This window comes from Carettochelys insculpta, chromosome 28 (assembly GCF_033958435.1).
Source record: "Carettochelys insculpta isolate YL-2023 chromosome 28, ASM3395843v1, whole genome shotgun sequence".
Lineage (NCBI taxonomy): Eukaryota > Metazoa > Chordata > Testudines > Carettochelyidae > Carettochelys > Carettochelys insculpta.
In genome coordinates this window covers 15,943,377-15,965,501 of record NC_134164.1, presented here as the reverse complement: position 1 = coordinate 15,965,501, position 22,125 = coordinate 15,943,377, and the positions used below count along the sequence as shown (strand labels likewise).

The 22,125-nt window shown below is 44.0% G+C and overlaps 1 protein-coding gene across 2 annotated transcripts in view; it reads right to left on the bottom strand.

Annotated features, from left to right (window-relative positions):
* The window catches only part of NSF (N-ethylmaleimide sensitive factor, vesicle fusing ATPase), a 201,524-nt gene that overhangs the window by 31,351 nt on the left and 148,048 nt on the right, over positions 1-22,125 (bottom strand). For both annotated transcript variants that reach the window (XM_074978745.1, XM_074978746.1), the window contains exons 13-15: positions 21,099-21,194; positions 17,376-17,532; positions 16,571-16,704 (exon numbers count right to left, since the gene is read on the bottom strand). In XM_074978745.1, coding sequence (XP_074834846.1) covers positions 16,571-16,704; positions 17,376-17,532; positions 21,099-21,194 — 387 coding nt within the window. The remainder of the gene's footprint in view (positions 1-16,570; positions 16,705-17,375; positions 17,533-21,098; positions 21,195-22,125) is intronic.

Below are 22,125 nucleotides of genomic sequence, written 5' to 3'. Positions count from 1 at the left end.
TATGTTCAGTAAGAACTTGTCATGAATCAGGGACATGCAATACTGATACATCAATATGAATAGGTATTTCCAAATTAGTCCCCCTCAGTCCGACATCTGTCACAGCAAGAACTACTGCAATCTGCAGCACTTCAAGGTGGCAGCTTTATTTAAATTAAAAATGGAAGATGTATTGAAATAAGTATGAAAATGAATAACCCAAACAAATACCAAGGCTTTTTTATTTTGCCATTATATTAATTGATTTCACGTTGTTTCCTTGTAGTAGTGCAGGTGGCTCCTGAGTGCTTGCAGGTGGCCACCACCTTACCTTCCCAAAAAGGAACAGTGCAAGCCTCACATTAACTGCCCAGGACAAGGGAATCCAACATATGACTAGTAAAATGCAGCTACCCATTTAATTAGGTTTTACTCCAAGAATCACTGTAACAAGAGTTCATCAGGATCCTGGCTCAGGAACTAACAGCTGAGTAAGTCAGTCTCCACACCTGATGTGTCTCCAAGTGCCTGTGAGAGCAATGGCCTGCTTGGCTTCTACTCTTCTCTCTCAGTTTCCTGTATTTGCATGACTCAGCTGCCAAAGCCAGACAGGGCCTTGTTGATTATCCCCAGGCTGCAGGACAATGAGGAGTCCTGTGGCACCCCAAAGACAAATTTATTTGGGCATAAGCTTTCATCCGTTAGAACCCACTTTGTCAGTTGCATTAAGTGGAAACTTCAGTTTGGCGGGTATATATACATATGCAAAGATGGATGTGTTACATTACCATGTGGAGGACAAATACAATCGGGGCCAGGAGCAGTGTCTGGCCACAATGGCTCTGGTGAGTCACCAGCAGTTGGGGGGCTGGTGCCTGAAAATCCTCACCCCTTGCCTTGATGCTGCCTCCTGCTCTCTCTCTCTGTACTCATCCATCGTGGGTTTCTCTCCCCCAAACAGTGACCTGACCTCCCATCTAATCACAAGCCCAGCTGCCCCTCTCTACTCCGGAGATAAACAGGCCACATGGTCCCTGTTTGTTTCCTTGTTGCTGCTTCTGGGCCACCCCTTCCAAGAAGTGGGTCCATCCCATGAAAGCTCATAACCTAATAAATAATATTATTAGTCTTTAAGATGCTAAAGAACTATTGTTTTGTTTTGTGACTATACAGACTAACAAGGCCACCTCGCTGAGACCCTCCCCATCTCTGCAGACCTGACCTGACCTGACCTAGCTAGTTCCCTCATTGGCCAGGGCAGGGCCAGATTAAGATAAGGGCTGCAGCCTAATGGCTCAAATACCCATCCCTGAACAAAAGCGACAACTTGATGGAAATCACTTATCTGGAAATCCAACTGTAATTGAAAATTCAAATAAACAGTATCAATGGTAAAGTTCTTCCAGTTTGTAATTCGCCATGAACCAAACAGTAAAGTAACACAAGATATTTAAAAAATAAATCAGTTTCAGATAGCCACAAAACTCCTTAAGAATTATGCTGTAAAAAGAATTCTTTCCCTTCTAAACCATTAACTCCTGTGCAAAGTGGAGCAGCCAAACTCCCTGCCTCCACCCCGTTTCTCCCATCACTTCAACTTTTTCCACCTCCTCGGGAAGTGTGAGGGCTGCGGCTTTGGTCTTTGAGGGAAGACACTGGCAAAAAGAATGGAGCAGGGCGCGAGAGGTTAGCCTCCCCAAATGGGGGCTTCCACCTGCCACACCTGCCTAGACAATTTAAAAGGGTCTGGGCCTTCCAGGCCATTTTAAATTGCCTGGGGTCCTGAGCACTTACCTCTTTGACCCCATTCATCAATAGGCCAGGCTGAGGCCCCTCCCAAACTCTAAACTCCTGGGCCCCAGCCTGGAGCTCCCTACTGCTGCATCCCAAGCCCTTCATCCCAGGCTCTACCTTAGAGCATGCACTCAGAGCAGGAGCAACCTCACCCCAACTCACACCCCCAGCCTTCTCTCCCAGCCTGGAAGCCCCCCAACCCCCACATTCTGAACCCATGATTTTTGTGCTCACCCCAATCCTACTGGCCCCCACAAAATTTAATAGCCCTGGCCTCCAGAAGAGTTAATCCAATGCTACCAGCTCTCTATGGTTCACCTTGCTTCTCCCCTTCTTCAGATCTCTGCTCCCTCCTGGGTCCTGTCCCCCCCATCCTTCATGGGACACCTCCAAAACCACAGATCCCCATCTAAACACTGGCCTGGGTCAAGCTGCCCTTTATTCCAGAGACTTGCCTGTTTGCACTGCCTTTGGGTTACCAAGCTAAGTGCAAACCCCTAGCAGCTACCCCCCTTTCCCTCGCCACAGGGCCCTGCCCTCCCTCTCTCAATCCTACTACCTGCCAGCAGTGGTGGGGGTAAACAATCTGAGACACAGCCCACTCTGTCTTTCTCAGGCCGTGTGCGCAGCGTGCACAGCAGCCATGCAGCCTGGCTCTGCCCTTCCTCCACCATCACCTCCTCATCACGCTGGGTGCTCCTGGCAACAGTGTGTTTAAACAATCTTCTTAAAGGGCCTACCTACCTCCTGCAGATGGCTCCTTAAAGAGACAGCCCCTGCTTCTTAAGGAGCTGTCTCTTTAAAATGCAGGTCCCTGCTTGGCAGCACACAGGACAATTAGACTGTTTGGGTGGTGGGGGGGGGGAAAAACTTGGGAGTTCTCCAGGGAGCTAAAAAAAAGGGACAGTCCCAGCTAAAACGGGACCATCACCCTAGTCCCAGGTAAAGTTGTAGATCTTTGATGATGTGTTGGGGGCTGTAGATGATGGCCAGTGACATTCTGTTACTTTGTTGGGTCTGTCCGTAGCAAGTGACTTCTGGGTACCCGTCTGGCTCTGTGAATCTGTTTCTTTACTTCTCCAGTGGCCAACCCAGGGGCTCTCAAGTTGCATGCGTCCTTTGAGCCATTAAACGTGGCTTTGCCTGGAAGCCGTGTGCTGGGAGTCCTGCCTGCCACTCTGCGCAAGCGCCCCACCACTCGGGATGGTCACGGCGGTGGTGGCTCCAGTGAGTCAACAGTATCAAGATGGAGCAGGGGAGTGCCCTCTGGGGGTGCCTGCTCCAGAGGAAGGGGAGGACATTGAGCCACATATTCTATATTTATTTGTATCTATCTATCTATAGAGAGGGAGCTATTATATGTATGTCTATATAGATACAAATAAATATATAGTACGTGGCTCTCTGCACTCCGTCCACATGCTTCTTAGTCCCTAACTGGTTGGTCGCCTCTGCTGTAGGTGTTTGTCTGAGGGACTGGAGCAAATGTGGTTGTATCCCAGGGCTTGGCTGCAGATAACGTATCATACGATGTGCTCAGGATGAAAGCTGGAGGTAAGTATAGCAGTCAATAGATTTCAGGTGTAGGGCAATGTTTGTGTGACCGTCATTTATTTGCACTGTAATGTCCAGGAAGTGGATCTCTTCTGTGGACAGGTTGAGGTGGATGATGGGGTGGAAAGTGCGGAAATCCCACTGGAATTCTTCAAGGGCCTCCTTCCCATGGTCCACGTGATGTCATAAATGTAGGGCAAACAGAGGAAGGGCACTTGGAGACAAGAGCTGAGGAACACCAAAACTGCTGGCAAAGATGCACCACAAGCAATCAGGAATGGTATCCCTCCTGTCACAGCACACCCAGAGGCTGAGATCTGTAATCTTCTCCACACTCACAAACTTTTGAGATTTAGGTAATGATTTACACCATTAAGTCAGCAACACGGCTATGGGAACACACACAGCCTCACATTATGCCAACATATTTGTGGCTGACATAACACAATGCCTCCTCACCTTTCACCCCCATCCTCTCTGGAACCTCTCTTCAGATAGCTGAGGCTGCCATCAAATCCCCCCTCATTCTTCTCCTCTGAAAACTAAATAAGACCAGTTTCCTCAGCCTGTCCTCATAAGTCTTGTGTCCCAGCCCCCTCTGCTGGACTCTCTCCAATTTGTACATATTCTTTCTTCAGTGAGGAGCCCAAAAATGGATGCAATATTACAGATGGTACTTCATTAGTGCTGATTTGATGGTAATGCTCCTACTTACTAATGAAGCCCAAGGTGTCATTAGCACAGCTGGCAATAAGGGCTCACTGGTGACTCACTAGCTTCTCATACATTGCACTCCCCTAGTTCTTTTCTGCACAACTGCTGCTCAGCCAGTCAGTCCCCAGCCTGCAGCAGTGCATGGGATTCTTCCATCCTAACACAGGACTTTCCATGTGTCCTTGTTAAACTTCAACAGATTTCTTTTGGCCCAATCCTCCAATTTATCTAGGTCACTCTGCACCCTATCCCTGCCCTTCTGTATATCAATCTCTTCCTCCCCACAGTTTAGCGTCACCCATGAACGTATTGAGGGTGCACCTGATCCCATCACCCAGATCATTGATGAAGATTTTGAACACCAGGCCTAGGACTGACCCCAGGGCACTCTGCTTGATACCCACTGCCAACTAGACATGGAGCTGTTGATCACTACCCATTGAGCATGATAATCTCACCAGCTTTCTATCCACCTTATAGTCCATTCATTCAAGACACACTTCTTTAACTTGCTGGCAAGAATACTGCAGGAGATCACACCACAAGCTTTGTTAAAATCAAGGTATAGCATGTCCACCATTTCCTCTGTAAGCACAGAGCCAGTTAACTCAAAGAACACATTACGTTGGTCAGGCAGGGGAATCCACATTCACCATTCCTGATCACTTTCTTTCCTCCATTTCAAAATGGATTTCTTGAGGACCTGCTCCTTGGTTTCTCTAGGAATGGAGGAGAAGCTGACTGATGTGTGATTCCCCGGATTCTCCTCCTTCCCTTTTTAAAAGATGGGTGCCACATTTGCCTTTTTCCCATTGTCCAGGACCTCTCCCACATACAAATTTGATGGCCCAGGCTCCACAACCACATCAGCCAAATCCCTAAGAATCCTTGGATACATCTGATCTGGTCCCATCGATCTGTGAATGTCCAACTTTCCTCAACAGTCCTTAACCTGTTCTTTTCCAACCTCCTCCCTCTACTGCGCTATCCAGTGCAGCAGCCTGGGAGCTGATCTTTCCTGTTAAAACCAAAGCATGAAAATCATTGAGTACTTCAAGCTTTTCCACATAACTTGCTACTATGCTTCCTTTTGGTAGGGTGAATTCAGCAGAGGAAGAAGTTACTTACTTGTAATCAGAGGTTCTTAAATGATGCACATGACGGGCCCATCTATCTGCTCTCTGGGACACCCCACCACCTATCCCGCTAGGCCAGAAGCTCTGGTACCTCCAGTCAATGCACAAAGTTGGGGTAACAACTCACCCACAGTAGAGCTAGACAGAAGGTGAACCAACTCAGCTCTGGGCAAGCTCAACTACAAGGCCACTGACAGCAACCAGGAGCACCAAACAGGACCAAAACCTCAAATAAATCCAAACAAATAGAAATTTTACACAGAGAAAGCTCATGAGGCTAGCCCACTTTATCAATGAAAAAAAGATATGCACAGTGGTTTTCCTTACCCCTCCCCCCACCTCTGGATAACAGGACTTGTAATAAATAAAAGTAGGATTTAAGTGACTGCAAGTGAAAGCAGATTAAAGTTAGTTACTAAGCCAAAATAAACAAAACATGCCAATTGAGCCTAATACAGTCTACAACTTGCTACAATCAAATTCGTACTCTAACAGCTGTTCCATTCATCTCTTTCACAAGCAAGGCAGCCTCCTAGCTTGGGTCCAATCCTTCTCATATTCAGTCTTAGATGTTTCCAGCAGGCATCTTGGATGGTAAGTGGGGTGTCTCATGGCATCTGGATAGCACCTCTATTTTTCCCACCTTCGTATTCCTGTCAGCCAAGATGGAATTCTTTGTGTTCAGTGCAAAATTTTGTCACCTTGAATAGAAAAGTACAAGACCCAAAATGGGTTCCAATATCATGTGGCCTGCCCACATTGTGGGCCCAACCCCAGTTTGGGTTACAGGAAAAACAAAACAATTCACTGGACTTTATCTTGAGCACCGGGCCACTGAGTTTTTAAATACTTTCACTACAAAGTCTAGATTTATAGAGTCATGCTTCATATTTCTGAAGTCATACACAAGAAGGATACAAGCAGAGAAGTAGAATACACATATTTAGCAGATTGTAACTTTAAACGTGTTACATACTGCATTTTGCCTAGAGCTTCTTTGAGTTATGCATTTTCATAAGCTGATTTTCAAAAAGCATGCGGGAGTGGGGGAATCAGCTGTGCTCCAAACGTGGGAGTACATGTACGCCATGCATGGGATCCAGAAGGTTTTCTTAGGGTCCACTGACCCACATGTGTGCTATGCATCCTGACTTGCTCCCAAGCCAAGGGTACATAATAGATGGTGTGGGTCAACAGCTGTCCAGTAATCCTCTTATCACTCAGCAGGCCAGTCTGCAGTTGAGGAGATGGAGAGGAGATACTAGATTACAAACACAGACCACAGATCTCAAAAATTTCCAGTTACTTGTAACTGAGAGGAGATTACGTCCGTGTAACTGGAGGTTCTCTGAGATGAGCTGTCCCCGTTAAGAGTCGCATGCACACCAGGCACTGGAGGTGTAAGGTTTTGCAGCAGTGACTGCAGACACACACGCATGACGTACATCTGCCTGGTGTTTACAGCCAAGCCTATAATAGGCCATGCAAACTGACACTGCTTCAGTATCCCTCCTATCCTAGATAGACTTCAAAGGTGAACAAGTAGTGAGAAGCAACCAGTGTAGCGGCAGGTGAAAGAACGTGAGAGTAAGTGCACTCTTTGCATGGCATGGCCCACTTCAACAGTCTGTGTCCACCCCTTGGACAATGAGGTAGTGGGATGTGTGTAATGAGCACCATGTTGCTTACTGATAGCTGTCTTGCCCTGGGACATCTGGCTGTAGTTTCGGTGTGTCCTTTCATCATTCTCCTCTTCTGTGTGTCTTTACTTTTCTGCTCCTAGAGCTGGGTGACACTGATCCTGAGTCAAGAGCTGGACCTCACAGTCATGCCTTGTCTCATTTTGCAGGTGTTTGGAGCCATATTTTTCTTTCTCCTTATCTGCCTCAGCTTCTGGTCCATTTTCTTCTGCACCAGTTATTAAGTACCCTGAAGATGCGACTCTACAGCAATAAGGGAACTGCAGACTAGACTTACACAAATCCATAGAAACAAAAAAAGCAGTCAAGTAGCACTTTAAAGACTAATGAAATAATTTATTAGGTTGGCTTTCGTGGGACAAATCCACTTCTTCAGACCATAGCCATACCAGAACAGACTCAATATTTAAGGCATAGAGAACTAAAAGCAGTAATCAAGGTTGACAAATCAGAAAAAAATTATCAAGGTGAGCAAATCAGAGAGCAGAGGAGCAGGGGTTGTCAAGAATTAGATTAAGACAAGTATGCAAAAGAGCCCTTATAATGTCCCAGAAAATTTGCACCCCGGTTTAAACATAAGAACGGCCATGCTGGGTCAGACCAAAGGTCCATCTAGCCCAGTAACCTGTCTGCTGACAGTAGCCAATGCCTGGTGCCCCAGAGGAGGTGAACCGAAGACAAGGATCAAGCGATTTGTCTCCTGCATCCATCTCCCGCCTTCGACAAAAGGCGAGGCACCACACCTTACCCCTTGCTAATAGCCATCTATGGACCTAAACTCCAAATATTTATCGAGCTCTTTTTCAAACTCTCAAAACAAAAAGAAGTCAAGTAGCACTTTAAAGACTAGCAAAATAGTTTATTAGCTGAGCTTTCGTGGGACAGACCCACTTCTTCAGACCATAGCCAGACCAGACCAAACTCAATATTTAAGGCACAGAGAACCAAAAACAGTAAGCAAGGAGGACAAATCAGAAAAAGATAATCAAGGTGAGCAAATCAGAGAGTGGAAGGGTGGGGGGAAGGTCAAAAATTAGATTGAGCCAAGTATGCAGATGAGCCCCTATAGTTATATTTTTATATAGTTATATATTTGCTCACCTTGATTATCTTTTTCTGATTTGTCCTCCTTGCTTACTGTTTTTGGTTCTCTGTGCCTTAAATATTGAGTCTGTTCTGGTCTGGCTATGGTCTGAAGAAGTGGGTCTGTTCCATGAAAGCTCATCACCTAATACATTAATTTGTTAGTCTTTAAAGAGCTACTTGACTGCTTTTTGTTTTGATAGTGTATAGACTAGCACAGCTTCCTCTTTGTTACTTTTTCAAACTCTGTTAGAGTCCTGGCCTTCACAGCGTCCTCTGGTAAGGAGTTCCACAGGTTGACTGTGCGCTGTGTGAAGAAAAACTTTCTTTTATTAGTTTTGAACCTGCTACTCATTAATTTCATTTGGTGTCCTCTAGTTCTTATATTATGGGAGCAAGTAAATAACTTTTCTGTATTCACTTTCTCCACACCATTCATGATTTTATATACCTCTATCATATTGCCCCTCAGTCTCCTCTTTTCCAGTCTGAAAAGCCCCAGTCTCTCTAGCCTCTCATCATATGGGACCCGTTCCAAACCCTTAATCATGTTAGTTGCCCTTTTCTGAACCTTTTCTAATGCCAATATATCCTTTCTGAGGTGAGGAGACCACATCTGCATGCAGTACTCAAGATGTGGGCATACCATAGTTTTATATAGGGGAAGTAAGATATTCTTTGTCTTATTTTCTATCCCTTTCTATCTAAACCACGTATTAAATGTGTCGAATTTGAATATGAGAGCGAGTTCAGCAGTTTATCTTTCAGTCTGCTTTGGGAAAATTCTTCTTCAATAAGACACAAACTCTTAAGTCATTAATAGAATGGCCCACTCCATTAAAATGTAGACTAACTGGTTTGTGGATCAGGTTCTCTATGCCTTAAATATTGAGTCTGTTCTGGTATGGCTATGGTCTGAAGAAGTGGGTCTGTCCCACAAAAGCTAATACATTAGTTTGTTAGTCTTTAAAGTGCTGCTTGACTGCTTTTTTGTTTTGATAGTACATAGACTACCACGGCTCCCTCTCTGTTACTATACAAACCCATAGGTCTATATTTAATGCATCCAAAGGTACTTAGAGAATTGGGAGATGTCATTGTAGAGACTTTGGCTATTATCTTTCAAAACGCGTGGAAATCAGGACAGGTCACAGATGTTTGCAAAAATGCAAATGCAGTGCCCATCTTTAAAATGGAAAGAAGGACAATCCAGGGAACTATAGACTAGTCAGCCTTACCTCAGTCCCCAGAAAAATCATGGAGGGAATCCTCAAGGAATCCAGTTTGAAGCACTTGGAAGAGGGGAAAGTCATCAAGAGTAGTCAACATGGATTCACAAAGGGCAAGTCCTGCCTGACCAATCTGATTAGCTTCTACGATGAGGTAACTGGCTCTGTGAACATGGGGAAGGCAATGGATGTGATACACCTTGACTTTAGCAAAACTTTAGATAAAGTCTCCCACATTCTTCCCCATAAGCTAAGGAAGTATGGATTGGATACATGGACTGTAAGATAGAAAGCTGGCTAAATGGTCGGGCCCAAAAGGTAGCGATCAATGGCTCTATGTCTTGTTGGCGGTTGGTTTCAAGTGAAGTGCCCCAAGGGGTGGTTCTAGGGCTGGTATTATTCAACATCTTTATAAATGACCTGGATGAGGGGATGGGTTGCACCCTCAGCAAATTTGCATATGACACTAAGCTAGAGGGAGAGGTAGATACATTGGAGGGTAGGGATAGGGTCCAGAGTGATCTAGATAAATTGAAGGATTGGGCCAAAATAAATCTGATGAGGTTCAACAAGTACAAGTGCAGAATCCTGCACTTGCGACGGAAGAATCCCAAGCACTGTTACAGGCTGGGGACTGACTGGCTAAGCAGCAATGCAGCAGAAAAGGACCTGGGGATTACAGTGGATGAGAGGCTGGATATGAGTCAACAGTGTGCTCTTGTAGCCAAGAAGGCTAATAGCATAGTTGGGTGCATGAGAAGCAGCGTTTCCAGCAGATCTAAAGAAGTTATTATTCTCCTGTATTCAGCACTGGTGAGGCCACATCTGGAGCACTGCATCTAATTCTGGGCCCTCCAGTACAGAAAGGATGTGGATACAAAGGGGCAGATTCAACAGAGGGCGATGAAAATTATTAGGGGCCTGGAGCACATGGCCTGCGAAGAGAGGCTGAGGGATTTGGGCTTGTTTAGTTTGCAGAAGAGAGGCATGAGGGGTGATCTGATTTCAGCCTCAACTTCTTGAAGAGCATAGAGAGAGGCTGTTCTCAATAGTGGCACATGGCAGAACAAGAAGCAATGGTCTGAAGATACAAAGGGAGGTGTAGGTTGGATATGAGGAAAAAACTATTTCACCAGAAGAGTGGTGAAGCACTGGAACACGTTACCTAGAGAGTTGGTGGAATCTTCATCCTTACAGATTTTTGAGCCCTGGCTTGACAAAGTCCAGGCTAGGTTGATTCAGTTAGAGTTGATCCTGCTTTAGGCAGGGGGCTGGATAAGGTGACCTCCTGAGGTCCCTTCCAGCCCTAGGATTCTATGATTCTACGACATCACTTGCCTGGGTCATCTGTGGGTCTGCAGGTATGGCTGCTTGCAGCTCCAATTGGCTGTTCCTAGCTAATCATAGAACACTAGGACTGGAAGGGACCTTGAGAGGCCATCGAGTCCAGCCCCCTGCCCCAATGGCAGGACCAAGTACTATCTAAACCATCCCTGATAGACATCATCTTGTTCTGTCCTCAGAGGCCAAGAAGAACAAGTTTGCTCCTTCCTCCTTATGACTCCCTTTTAGATACCTGAAAACCACTATCATGTCTCCCCTCAATCTTCTCTTTTCCAAACTAAACAAGCCCAATTCTTTCAGCCTTTTTTCATAGGTCACATTCTCTAGACCTTTAATCATTCTTGTCGCTCTTTTCTGGGCCCTCTCTAGTTTCTCTGCATCTTTTTGAACTGCGATGCCCAGAACTGGACACAATACTCCACCTAAGGCCTAACCAGCACAGAGTAGAGCGGAAGAATGACTTCTCATGTCTTGTTCAATGGGAACTGCAAGGAGGAGGGTGGACAAGGACACTGCTTTCTGCAGCTCGCATTGGCTGGGAACAGTAAACCATGGCCAATTGGAGGGGGCGTGCCCTTATTACCCATCCCTGCACTAAGGCAACAACTCAATTTATTCACACTTTTTGAATCTGGGCTCCCACCTTCTTGTGCTTGTGGTCACAGTCGTCCTTGCCCTGTTGAATAATCCTCATCCCTGTGGATAGTTCTGCATGTTCACTCCCTGCTTTGCCATCTCAAAGCTCACTATCAGCTATCTGGTTCCTTCCAGCAGTTCTGTCAGCTCCTTCACTTCTTGTAAATGCCTTCAGCTCCTCCCCTGGATTTGTGCCTCCTGAATCTTGATTTATAACATTAAGGCTGTGTCTACACTAGCCAAAAACTTTGAAATTGCCATGCACATCGCCATGGTAGCGTAGACGTAGCCTAAGAGTCCTTCAGTACCTGCTGGCAAAGGGATCACTGTTACGTAACAGCGACTTCTGACAACCTCACTGAACGTAACACATTGTTACAGTATTTAGCTATAAAAAGGCATCAAATAAAAGCTTATATCACACTGGTCATCATAATCATTGTGGCTACGTCTACACGAGCCCCGAACTTCGAAATGGCCACGCAAATGGCCATTTTGAAGTTTACTAATGAAGCGCTGAAATGCATATTCAGTGCTTCATTAGTGTGCGGGCGGCCGCAGCACTTCGAAATTGACACGCCTCACCACCGCGCGGCTCGTCCCGACGGGGCTCCTTTTCGAAAGGACCCCGCCTACTTCGAAGTCCCCTTATTCCCATCAGCTCATGGGAATAAGGGGACTTCAAAGTAGGTGGGGTCCTTTCGAAAAGGAGTCCCGTTGGGACGAGACACGCAGCGGCAAGCCGTGTCAATTTCGAAGTGCCGTGGCCTCCCGCACGCTAATGAAGCACTGAATATGCATTTCAGCACTTCATTAGTAAACTTCGAAATGGCCATTTGCATGGCCATTTCGAAGTTTGGGGCTCATGTAGACACGGCCTGTGTGATGTATGTACGGGTAACAAAAAATTGTTGTATGACTCTACTAAAAATAGGTTTAAAATCAGGCAGAGTTGACAAGCAAGCTCGTTCCTAGCAAAGGAATTTTGATAAACCTGTGCTGCAGGTTAAGTTTTGTTAACCTACAACACAAGTTAATCATGGTTATACTTTCATTTTACTGTAGCCATTTTCAATTGCTAATAGCTATGCATAGTATCATTTAAATCTCTGCCTTTTGTTAATAATCACTTTTTCTTATTTTACCATAAGTTCAACCAGTGCAATAGTAAAGTCAGAGGTGACATCTCCTCAGCTGAGCCAACAGGCTGATATGTATGCGCCTCTGCGGAGACAGCAAAAACTCAGCAATTTCTGAGTGTGTCCAGTGACAGAATACTGCAAAGGACTGCTCTTCCATGAAACCTGGGGACTAGGGTGTATCAAAGGTTACCTGCAAGCCAAAGACGACTAGCAGAGTCTTAGGAAATTTGGCTGGCTGGCTAACAAACTTTAACACCAAATAGTCTCTCTGTTAAGGAAGAAAGATAACAAGTCAGTCACTTCTGGACCCACTGAGAAAATATCACACTCATCATCCAGGGTTTTCCTCAGAGGAATCATTTCCTACTCCCAGTTTGACCCAAGATTCCACTGTGGAACAGTGGCGTATCTGATGTATCTCCTAGCTCCTTTTCCAGTTTCTTTAGTTCCTCCCTCACTCCTGCTTCCAGTTTTCAACTTTGATACTGGTTGCTCACTCCACCTGCAGGTCTCCTTGAAGTATAGTGAGCTGAGCTCATGGACTGCTTTCAGTGACGTGTTTTTCTGGGATTCATTCTCTTCCCCCTCAGTCAAAGCAGTTTCCAGTTCCTCTTCCTTCTTGGATGTGATATACCTGGACTTTCGCAAAGCTTTTGATACGGTCTCAGTATTTTTGCCAACAAATTGAAGTAGTATGGATTGGATAAATGGACTTTAAGATGGACAGAAAGCTGGATAGATCGTTGGCTTCAATGGGTTATGATCAATGGCTTGATATCTGGCTGACGATCAGTATCAAATGGAGTTCCCCAAGGGTCAGTCCTGAGGCTATTTTTGTTCAACATCTTCATTAATGACCTGGATGAGTGGATGGATTGCACCCTCAGCAAGTTCGGAGATTACACTAAGCTAGGGGGAGAGGTAGATATACTGAAGGATAGGGATAGGGAGCTACCCAGTACCATCTTCCTAAGCACACCACCCATTTCCTGAGCATCCCCCGCCACCACATCCCTTCCTGTGATTCTCCCACAGGTTGGGAAGGCCTGGTTAATTCCAGGGCCAAAAAGGGGGCAGGAGGACGACCTAAAAATTTTGCTCACCTCTGCCCTAAACTACGCAAAGACCGTAAACAGCATTTCATAAATAGCATCACTAAACACAAAGCTATTGCAGACTCCAGACATGCAAATGAAAATTCAGGTGTGACCAAAAAAAAAAAACAGCGAAGGCCCAAGGTCCCACAATTCTTTAAATCAATTTTTTGCAGGTACATATAGCTTCTTTTGTTGTCTCTGTTATGACTGGAAGGTGTATAATACATGGAAATGACTTGGTAGAAAAATGTCAAAATCTGAGGCCCCTTTTGTTTCCTGAGGCCTGGGCCAAATGGCCCTCCTATGCATGCACGCGCACACATACCCACACCCTCCTCACCTGATAAGGCCTGGCCACAACCAAATACCTGTCTTTTATGCACTGGATTTATTCTTGTTGCTTAGCCAGGTTGTATAAGAAAACCTGCATCTGGGCCTGCAAAGCTAACTGTTCAAGCCCATGAGAGCCTCCAGAACCACTAACCTCATTTTGGTCTTTCCCCTAGTCTCTCCTGCTTGGGAACCCTGCAGTCTTCCAGACCGGCTTACTGCCTTCTTTGGGACATGGTATCATGCTATTTAGATTCCCCACATTCATCCTCTGAGGGTGTGAGTCCTGAGTCAAGGCAACCCTGGAAGTGGGGAAAAGTCCAGGCCCAACCTTGGCCCCTCCAGCTCACTGCGCCTTGCACCTCTCACAGTGCATCTGATTGTGGAGCTCTCTTACTGCACTCTTTTACTTCCAAAAATCTGTCCAATGGTTTTGCAAGGCAGCACCTTCTGACACACCCTTCTTCCCCACACTGAAAAACAGTTACCACCAGGGTATCATCCTTCCTGACTTACAACTGAGACACCCTTTCCAACTCCCCCTGAGTACTTTATTCAGCTTCTGTCTGGAGCTAGCATCACTAACACTGCAAACGTACCCAGGATTTTCAGTGCTACTTGTCAGCCAGCATTACACACAGTCCCGTGTGTCCCTGTGGCAGATACAGTGCTTGTTTTGTGCTGGTATGCAGTGCCAGAGCCTTTTTTCAGAGTGCTCCAGCTGGGGATCCCACAACTGGGGCTGCCAGCGGGGCACAGCACCCCAGGCACATGGTATCAGTACCCTCTTTTTTTTTTTTTTTTTTAAACACAAAAAAGCACTGAGCAGATACAAATTATGTGCCTCTCCTGGTGACAGTGTGCACACAACTGGTAAGACAATGTCTCCTTCCCTTTCAGAGTTTGTCACAAGCTGTCCTGTTCAGTTGCTCCTGAAACTGCTGGGCCCCTCACCAAGCACTTCTGGGACTGCTGCTGTGGCTCCATGCTCCAGCCTAGCAGGCTGGACATCTCACAGCCATGAACAGCACAAACACCTCTTTGCCTTCTCTTTTCCCTGCTGGGATGGAGGTTTCAGTCCCTGTTCAGGCACCACGTGTATCTAAACTGGTAGCACCAGTTTAGTTTCCCCATGACTCACTTTAATCAAAGTGAAGCCAACACATTATTAGTAAAATGAAATGCCCCCTTTAATCAGATTTCAATACAGATAGCTTTGTAACAGTTCATCGAGACCCTGGCTCAGCACGCCCCAAATTCGGGTGCATCTCCAGATACCTCAGAGGAAAGCTGTCACCCACTGCAACCTCCCTAGCTTCTATTCCTCCCTTTTTCTTCGCTTCCCAGTCATATAAAACTCAGACCCCCAGGACAAGACTATGCTTTGTCGACTACCCCAGGCTGCAGGCTCCAACCTGTCCTTTTTTCTTCTGAATTCTTCCACATACCCAAACATTCATGTTTCATTACACACACAAATGTTTAAAGAACACACAGTTTGAAAAGTCAGGCACTCAAAATAAAGAAATTCCAGAATTAAGTTTAGTAGTATGATCTTAATTGAGCCCCCTTATGTACATGCATTATCAGACCTTTTATTATATGAGCACCCTTTTTTCCTCTCGTTAGACCCTGCCTAATTCAGCACACACTATGGGTAGTGCACACTGAATGATGAGCTACTCAATATTTCATTTTATCCTCCATGTCCAGTGAGTAGTCTCATGGTTCATTTACTGCACTATATTCAAATTCTGCACAGAAGACAGACTAATCAATTTCTTCCTTGACTTTTCTATAGCATTCACACCTAGAGCGCTTCACAATCATTCATCTAGCTTGGCAACATTCCTGGAAGGTTAGGGGGCTACTCTGATCCCCCTTTTACTGATGGACAATAGATACAGATTAAATTCAGAAGTTTCAAGCAGCTTCAGGAGCCCAATTTCAGACACCTAATTGTTCAGAGTTCTTAGCACTTTACACTTTCAGAAGACAATTCCCACTGTTGTCACTTGCAGATGTGAGTGTTCAGTACTTCTGCAAATTAGCCCCCCTGGTCTCAAGTCAAGCACCCAGAAAATGAGGAATATACAGTTAGCACTTCCCCACACAGTAGTCACCACTACATGTGAAATAAATAAAAGCCAAATATAGTACAAACTTTAAATAAATCCAACAGTACCACCGATTCTTTATGAACAGAAATACCATGCTTGATTAATAAAAGTATAGATGTACTACAGACCACATGATTAGGATAGTGATTGTAAAGTTCTCAGGGAGATAAGAAAGGCTGCAAACATACAAGCAGCAACAGGGGATTTCATCTATCCCCATATTTACTGGGTACTTGTCAAATCAGGATGGGATGCAGAGAAAATTTCCAAACACAAGAACAAGGACAACTACTTTGAGCAGTTAATCTGGAACCCACAAAGGAGAGGCAATTCTTAACATAGTCCTAAGAGCAGTATAAGACCTGGTCCAAGAAGAACATATAGTTAAACTGGTCAGTAATAGCAACCATAACACAATTACATTCAATATCCTTTTAGGAAGAATTGTTAAAGAAATCCACCACAGTAGCATTTAACTCCAAAAGGGAGAATTACAAAGCAATGAAGAAGCTAGTCAAATCAAAGAGTAATCACAAGAAGACTGCACAAAAATATAAATCATCATAACAGAAGCTCAAATTAAACATACACCTGAAATAATAAAAAGGACTCTAAAAATAATACCCTGGTTAAACTGAGTATTATGTTCAATAATCAGGTTCAAGTAATTATAGTAATCCTAAAATGCTTGGGCTGGAAGAGACCATAGTACCTTCTTCATAGCTTGGCACTTTGCGGTTTCTGAAAATCCAATTGTCTTATCAGGAGAACAGATCTTGATAAAAGGAAAGTTGGATTCTTCTGCAATCTTTGCTGCCAAGGCAGTCTTTCCACTATGTGGGGGACCTGTGTGAAGAAAAAGATGCAAGTCAGAAAGAGGGAGTAATAGATTTTACAAAGCTCAAGGAAAGCTAGATGGACTTGAGCAAGTTAATCATCTTGTTCACTAGGACCTGAAACTTTGAAGTGACCTTCTACGTATAGAAAATTCACTATTTTCTTGGCTCATGCATAACATTACTTTCTAAATGGGCTCATTACAGAGACTATTTGGACTCCAACGAGTATGACTTAGCTACAAATAATACCCCCCACCCTACCCCAGCGCTCCTAGAGCAGGAATGCCCTACACTCTCTCAGAACCAGAGAACCCTATTTTAAAATCTGGCCCAACATGTATTCATCTACTCATTTCGCCATGTACTAATGATACTCTTCTTTCTGGTAAGTGGACTGTTGAACACTGGAACATATTGGCTAAGAGCTTCCGAAATCTCCATCACTGAAGATATCTATGAGTAGGTTAGATAAACATGTATCAGGGATGATCTAGATGGTGCCTGTTGTGCCATGAGTGCACGGGACTGGACTTGATGACTTTGAGGTCCCTTCCACTTCTAGTATTCTATGATTCTATCAGATGCCTACTCCAAACAGTCGTATGTGATAACTGACCAGACTGGCTTGTGTTTGTAGTTCACTTTCAAAAGCAATATATTAGTGCCCCCTATACTCACCTTCTAAAAGAACGCTAACAAGCGGCGTGCGGTCACTATTTTTGGTTTGCTGGACAAGCAATTCTCCATCTTCCAGCACCCTTGTTACAGGGTCACCCCACTTGATAATGCCATTCATGATGTAACTTGCGTAATCCTCCTGGTTTGTTCCAAATGCCTGTGTTTCATAAGATGAAAGAATTGTTCAGTAGGGAACCTTGTTTGATCAAAGGAAAACATGGCAAAGGCAAATAGATAAAACTAGAATGACAGGAACTGCAGTGGGCTTTTTCGATATAATTATGAGAGATTCTGGTATACATTTTAGATGAGTGAGCCATTAAATGATAGATTTACCAGCGATGTAGTACAAGTTGTCTCACGGGATTATGAAGTAGACTATTGCCTCTTTAGTATATGGTAATCTCTAATCAAATGAAATATCTATCTGTATGTTAATCACCATTAGGTTTTGAAATCATCTACACTTTAGTAAAAGGTATCAAGTTCTCCTCCTGCCACCGAATTCAAGTTTAATCTCTCATTGATTTCAGTGAGATTAGGCTAAAGATCAAGTACTTTGTACTGCAAAGCGAAGGGCCCCCTCTTGCAATCGCTCTATTTAATACTTTCCATACACAGAGAGGCTGCAGAATAGAGTCCTAAAATGACAGAAAAGAGACAGCCTCAATTCACTGATGTTGAACAGTATTCAATTTTATTACTCTATGGCTGTGTTTCTCAAACTGTGGGTCCCAACACCTCAGGGGATCACAAGCAACTTAAAGGAGAGTCACAGCTGGATTCGGTTTTTCTTTTGCAATAATGCGTAAGTTAGGGTCTGACTTTTTCCCTCACTGAACGCACGTTCTGCAGCCGGGGAAGCAGCAGAAAGGTAAGTCCTGGAGCATGGGGGCAGTTGGGGAGGACTAAGCCTAGTGGTCGGCTGGGGGCTAAGCCTGGGGTGAGTTAGGGCAGCAGGTGGTCGAGGGGTGGAGTTGAGCTGGACCCACACACAGGGGTGGTGAGTCGGGCCGTGGCAGCTTTGAGCTGGGGCCACACGCAGGGGGTTGAACCCGGGCGGGGGGGGTTGAAGTGGAGCCGCGCGCAGGGGGTTGAATCAGGGCTGGAGGATGGAACCAGGGCCACGTGTGGGGAGGGGGTGGGGTTTAAACTGGGGTGGGAGCATGGAACTGGGGCCACGCACAGGAGGTTTAAAGCGGGGGGGTGGGGGGGGCACGTTGAGCCAGCGCCACGCATAAGGGCCAGGCATGGGGGTAGGTTGAGTCAGAGCCATGTGTGGGTTGAGAGCAGGCAGGGGGGTTGAACTGGGGCCAGGGAGATTGAGTAGGATCTGCACCTGAATGAAGGGGTCAGCCACATAAGAGCAGAGTCACATACTCTGGGTTTGCGTACTCTGAGACCTTACTGTACAACGTCTTTAGTAGTCCATAGCGTGTATATGTAGTTCCAGTCTATTACTAATTATTATAAATTTATAAAAACTTATAAAAAGTTGCATAAACTTATAAAAACATAGAAAAATAAAAACTTATGTTATTTTAAATTTTTAGCCTTACAACTTGGAAAGGTTTTTGTGGGGTGGTAAATGAAAAACTGATGACAAATCTACCGATATTGCTGATAAAAATAGGCTTAAATCAAGGAAATATGGTGAAAGTTACATATCTTTTGGTTTCACAAGTGTTTTTGTTACTGGAATAGAACAGCCTCAATATGTAATTTGTCAGCAAATGCTATCTGCTGAAAGTATGAAGCCAAGCAAACTAAAACAATATCTGGAAACAAGTCATGCTGACTTAACAAATCTCATTTGAAAAAAGAGATGAATGAAACAGCACAATGTGAGAGTCTAGTTAAGTACGTAAGATAAGCATCCCTTCAAAATCACTTTTAGCTTCTTATCAAGTTGCATACAGAATTGCTCAGTGCCAAAAGCCCCACACAACTGGAGAAAATGTAACACTTCCATCAGCTACTGATATGGTTACAACTATGTTGGGGGAGTCTAGGGCTAAACCACTTTATAGTATCACTGTGTCTAGTGACACCGTTTGCTGCTGAATGCAGATATGGCAGAAGACCTTAATGAGCAACTAACTGAAAAAATCAAGAAGTGAATCATTTGCCGTTCAGACAGATGAGCCAACAGAGAACGCTAAAAATTCTCATTTAATAACGTACATTAGATTCATTGATGATGGTAAAATAAATGAAGATTTACTGTCCTGTAAAGAAATTACAGGGATGAGTAAAACTGAGGATCTTTCTGATATAATTGATAGCTTTATAGAGTCAAATCTCTGACAGTGGTCGAACTGCATGGGCATATGCCCTGCCCGAGCACCCTCTATGTCAGGCTGCAATAAAGGACTTCAAGCATTAATACACCAAAAATCTCCTGGAGCTGTTTTGACAAACTGTATGATTCATAGGCAAACTCCCACTTCAACAGATTTGAGCCCAGCATTGGCAAATGTTCTACAAGCAACCATAAATGTTGTGAACTACATAAAAACCAGGCCTGTAAAGACAAGGATGTTTGCCAGGTTTTGCAGAGAGACAGGCACTGAACACACTTCCTTGCTGTTTTACTGTGAGTCAAGATGGTTGTCTCAGGGAACCCTTTTGACATGTGTTTTTGAACGAAGGAATGAACTTCACCAGTATTTAATTGAGGAAAAGCATAGTAGTGCATGTTTACCAACTTTGATTTCAAAACGCAGTTAGCATATTTAAGTTACATATTCAATAAGCTGAATGCACTTAATACCTCACTGCGAAGTGGTAATAATAATAACCTTGAACTCTGATAAATTGAAAGGGCTTATTAGGAAAGTTGAACTGTGGCACAGGAAAAACGGAAAAATCAAATTAAGTCACGTTTCCTACTTTAAAACAATTTATTGAAAGCAATAAACACACATTAATGAAAATATGAAATTTTGTATTTTAAATCAGCTTTCTTTAAAATTTCACTTTAAGAACTATTTCTCAGATATGTATATTGAAAAATTTGATTGGCTAAGGAACCCATTCAATGCTAAACTAATAGTTGGTACACTCACTACTACTGAGGAGGAGCAAATCATTGATATCTCTTCTGACACTGCTTTAAAAATACAATTCTCAACAATGTCTCTCTGAATTTTGGGTCAGTGTGCAAAATGAGTACAAAGAATTAAGTGAGAATGCTATGAACATGCTGATCCTGTTTGCAATATCTAATTTGTGCGAGTCAGGGTTTTCTGCAGCTGCTGCTAGAACAACAAATATCGATCAAAAGTAAATGTGGAAAGAGAAGGGATTGGCTTTATGACAATCAAACCCATATTTCAAAAATTATGCAGCAAACAAGCTCATCCTTCACATTAAACAATATGATTCCAAATTTGATATTTTGTCTATTTTCAATAAAAAATTAATTATCAAAACTCATTGGCATATTTATTTCTTGTCCGATTCTAATTGCAATAAAATGATTAGCTTTACCTGGGGAGCAGTGGGGGGGGCGGTTTTTACACACATTCATTTAGCATTTTAGAGGGTTGCAGTATCACAAAGTCCGAGAACCCTTGTGCTGTGGAAGCAAGCCATGCTGCACCATTATGCTTGCCCAGGTACACAGAGCGATAGTGGTTGCTGTACTGGTTAGTTAAGGAAGTGCGTGCTCTTCTCCTGCAGTCACTGATTGATTGTATGAATTAAACAGGTTCTACTCACCGGCTTGATATCATTCTCCAGAGAGGCTAAGAAGTCTCCCCTCGTCACTCGCAGGCATTCTGCTGTCTCCATGTCCACTTCTACTTTGGTGCTGGCCTACAGAAATAAGAAAATGGGTTAACACAGTCTCAGACTACAAGTTACCTCAAGGAAGCACTGATCATCATCCTCTGTACTCAAGGAATTTTGATTCTGTAGTTAATTGTACACCAATATAATCTAAAGAAATCTCATATAACACCACATTTAAAACACAAATACTGAGCACTCCTAGAACAATTTTCATCTCCAATGTGAATCACAACCATTAGTTAGTTCTCACACCCATGTCTGGCTGTGAACCATTAATACTAGCATTTTACAGGGTGGGATACTGAGGGGTGGTGTTTAAGGGCCTGATTCTGCACAGTCTTCATCACCTCACAAGATGTGGTGCTCAGTGATTTACCCAGACTCAGGAGAGAGAGTGCGAGAGCTGGGATAACACCTCTGGAGTTTCCTGGCTCCCACCCAACACCTCAAGGACTGTCTTAATGTGGGAATTTTAAAGCTCTAAATGCTTGATTTTTTGCTGCTTTCCTTAAATTTACATCAGGTGAACATTACCAGAGCCTATTTTAATTTAGGATCAAACTGCTTTACTAACAATGGTACTATCAACTTTGCTTAGAAGGTCTGAATTCAGCCTCAAATGAATAATTTATCTTTCCCATGACAAAAAAGAAGTTCTGTTTCTTTCTGCACAACCCTCCAAGATCTAACAGTTGAACTTTAAAAGCAGAAACTGGCTGAGACACTAGGGTCCTTCGCAATCTTTACGAATGGCTTAGTCAAAATGAAGTGCACAAACAACACTGGTAGGCTGTGTTGTCCACACTGATGTACCAGTGCATTTTAATTCACTGGCAACATATCATCCGGGAACATCCTTCACATGCTGTGGAACCTTTTCATCAAAATGTGTATGGCTTGATGAGTCTATGGCACTTTGAAATCTTGAATGCCCTGGGCAGTAACTGGGACTCAT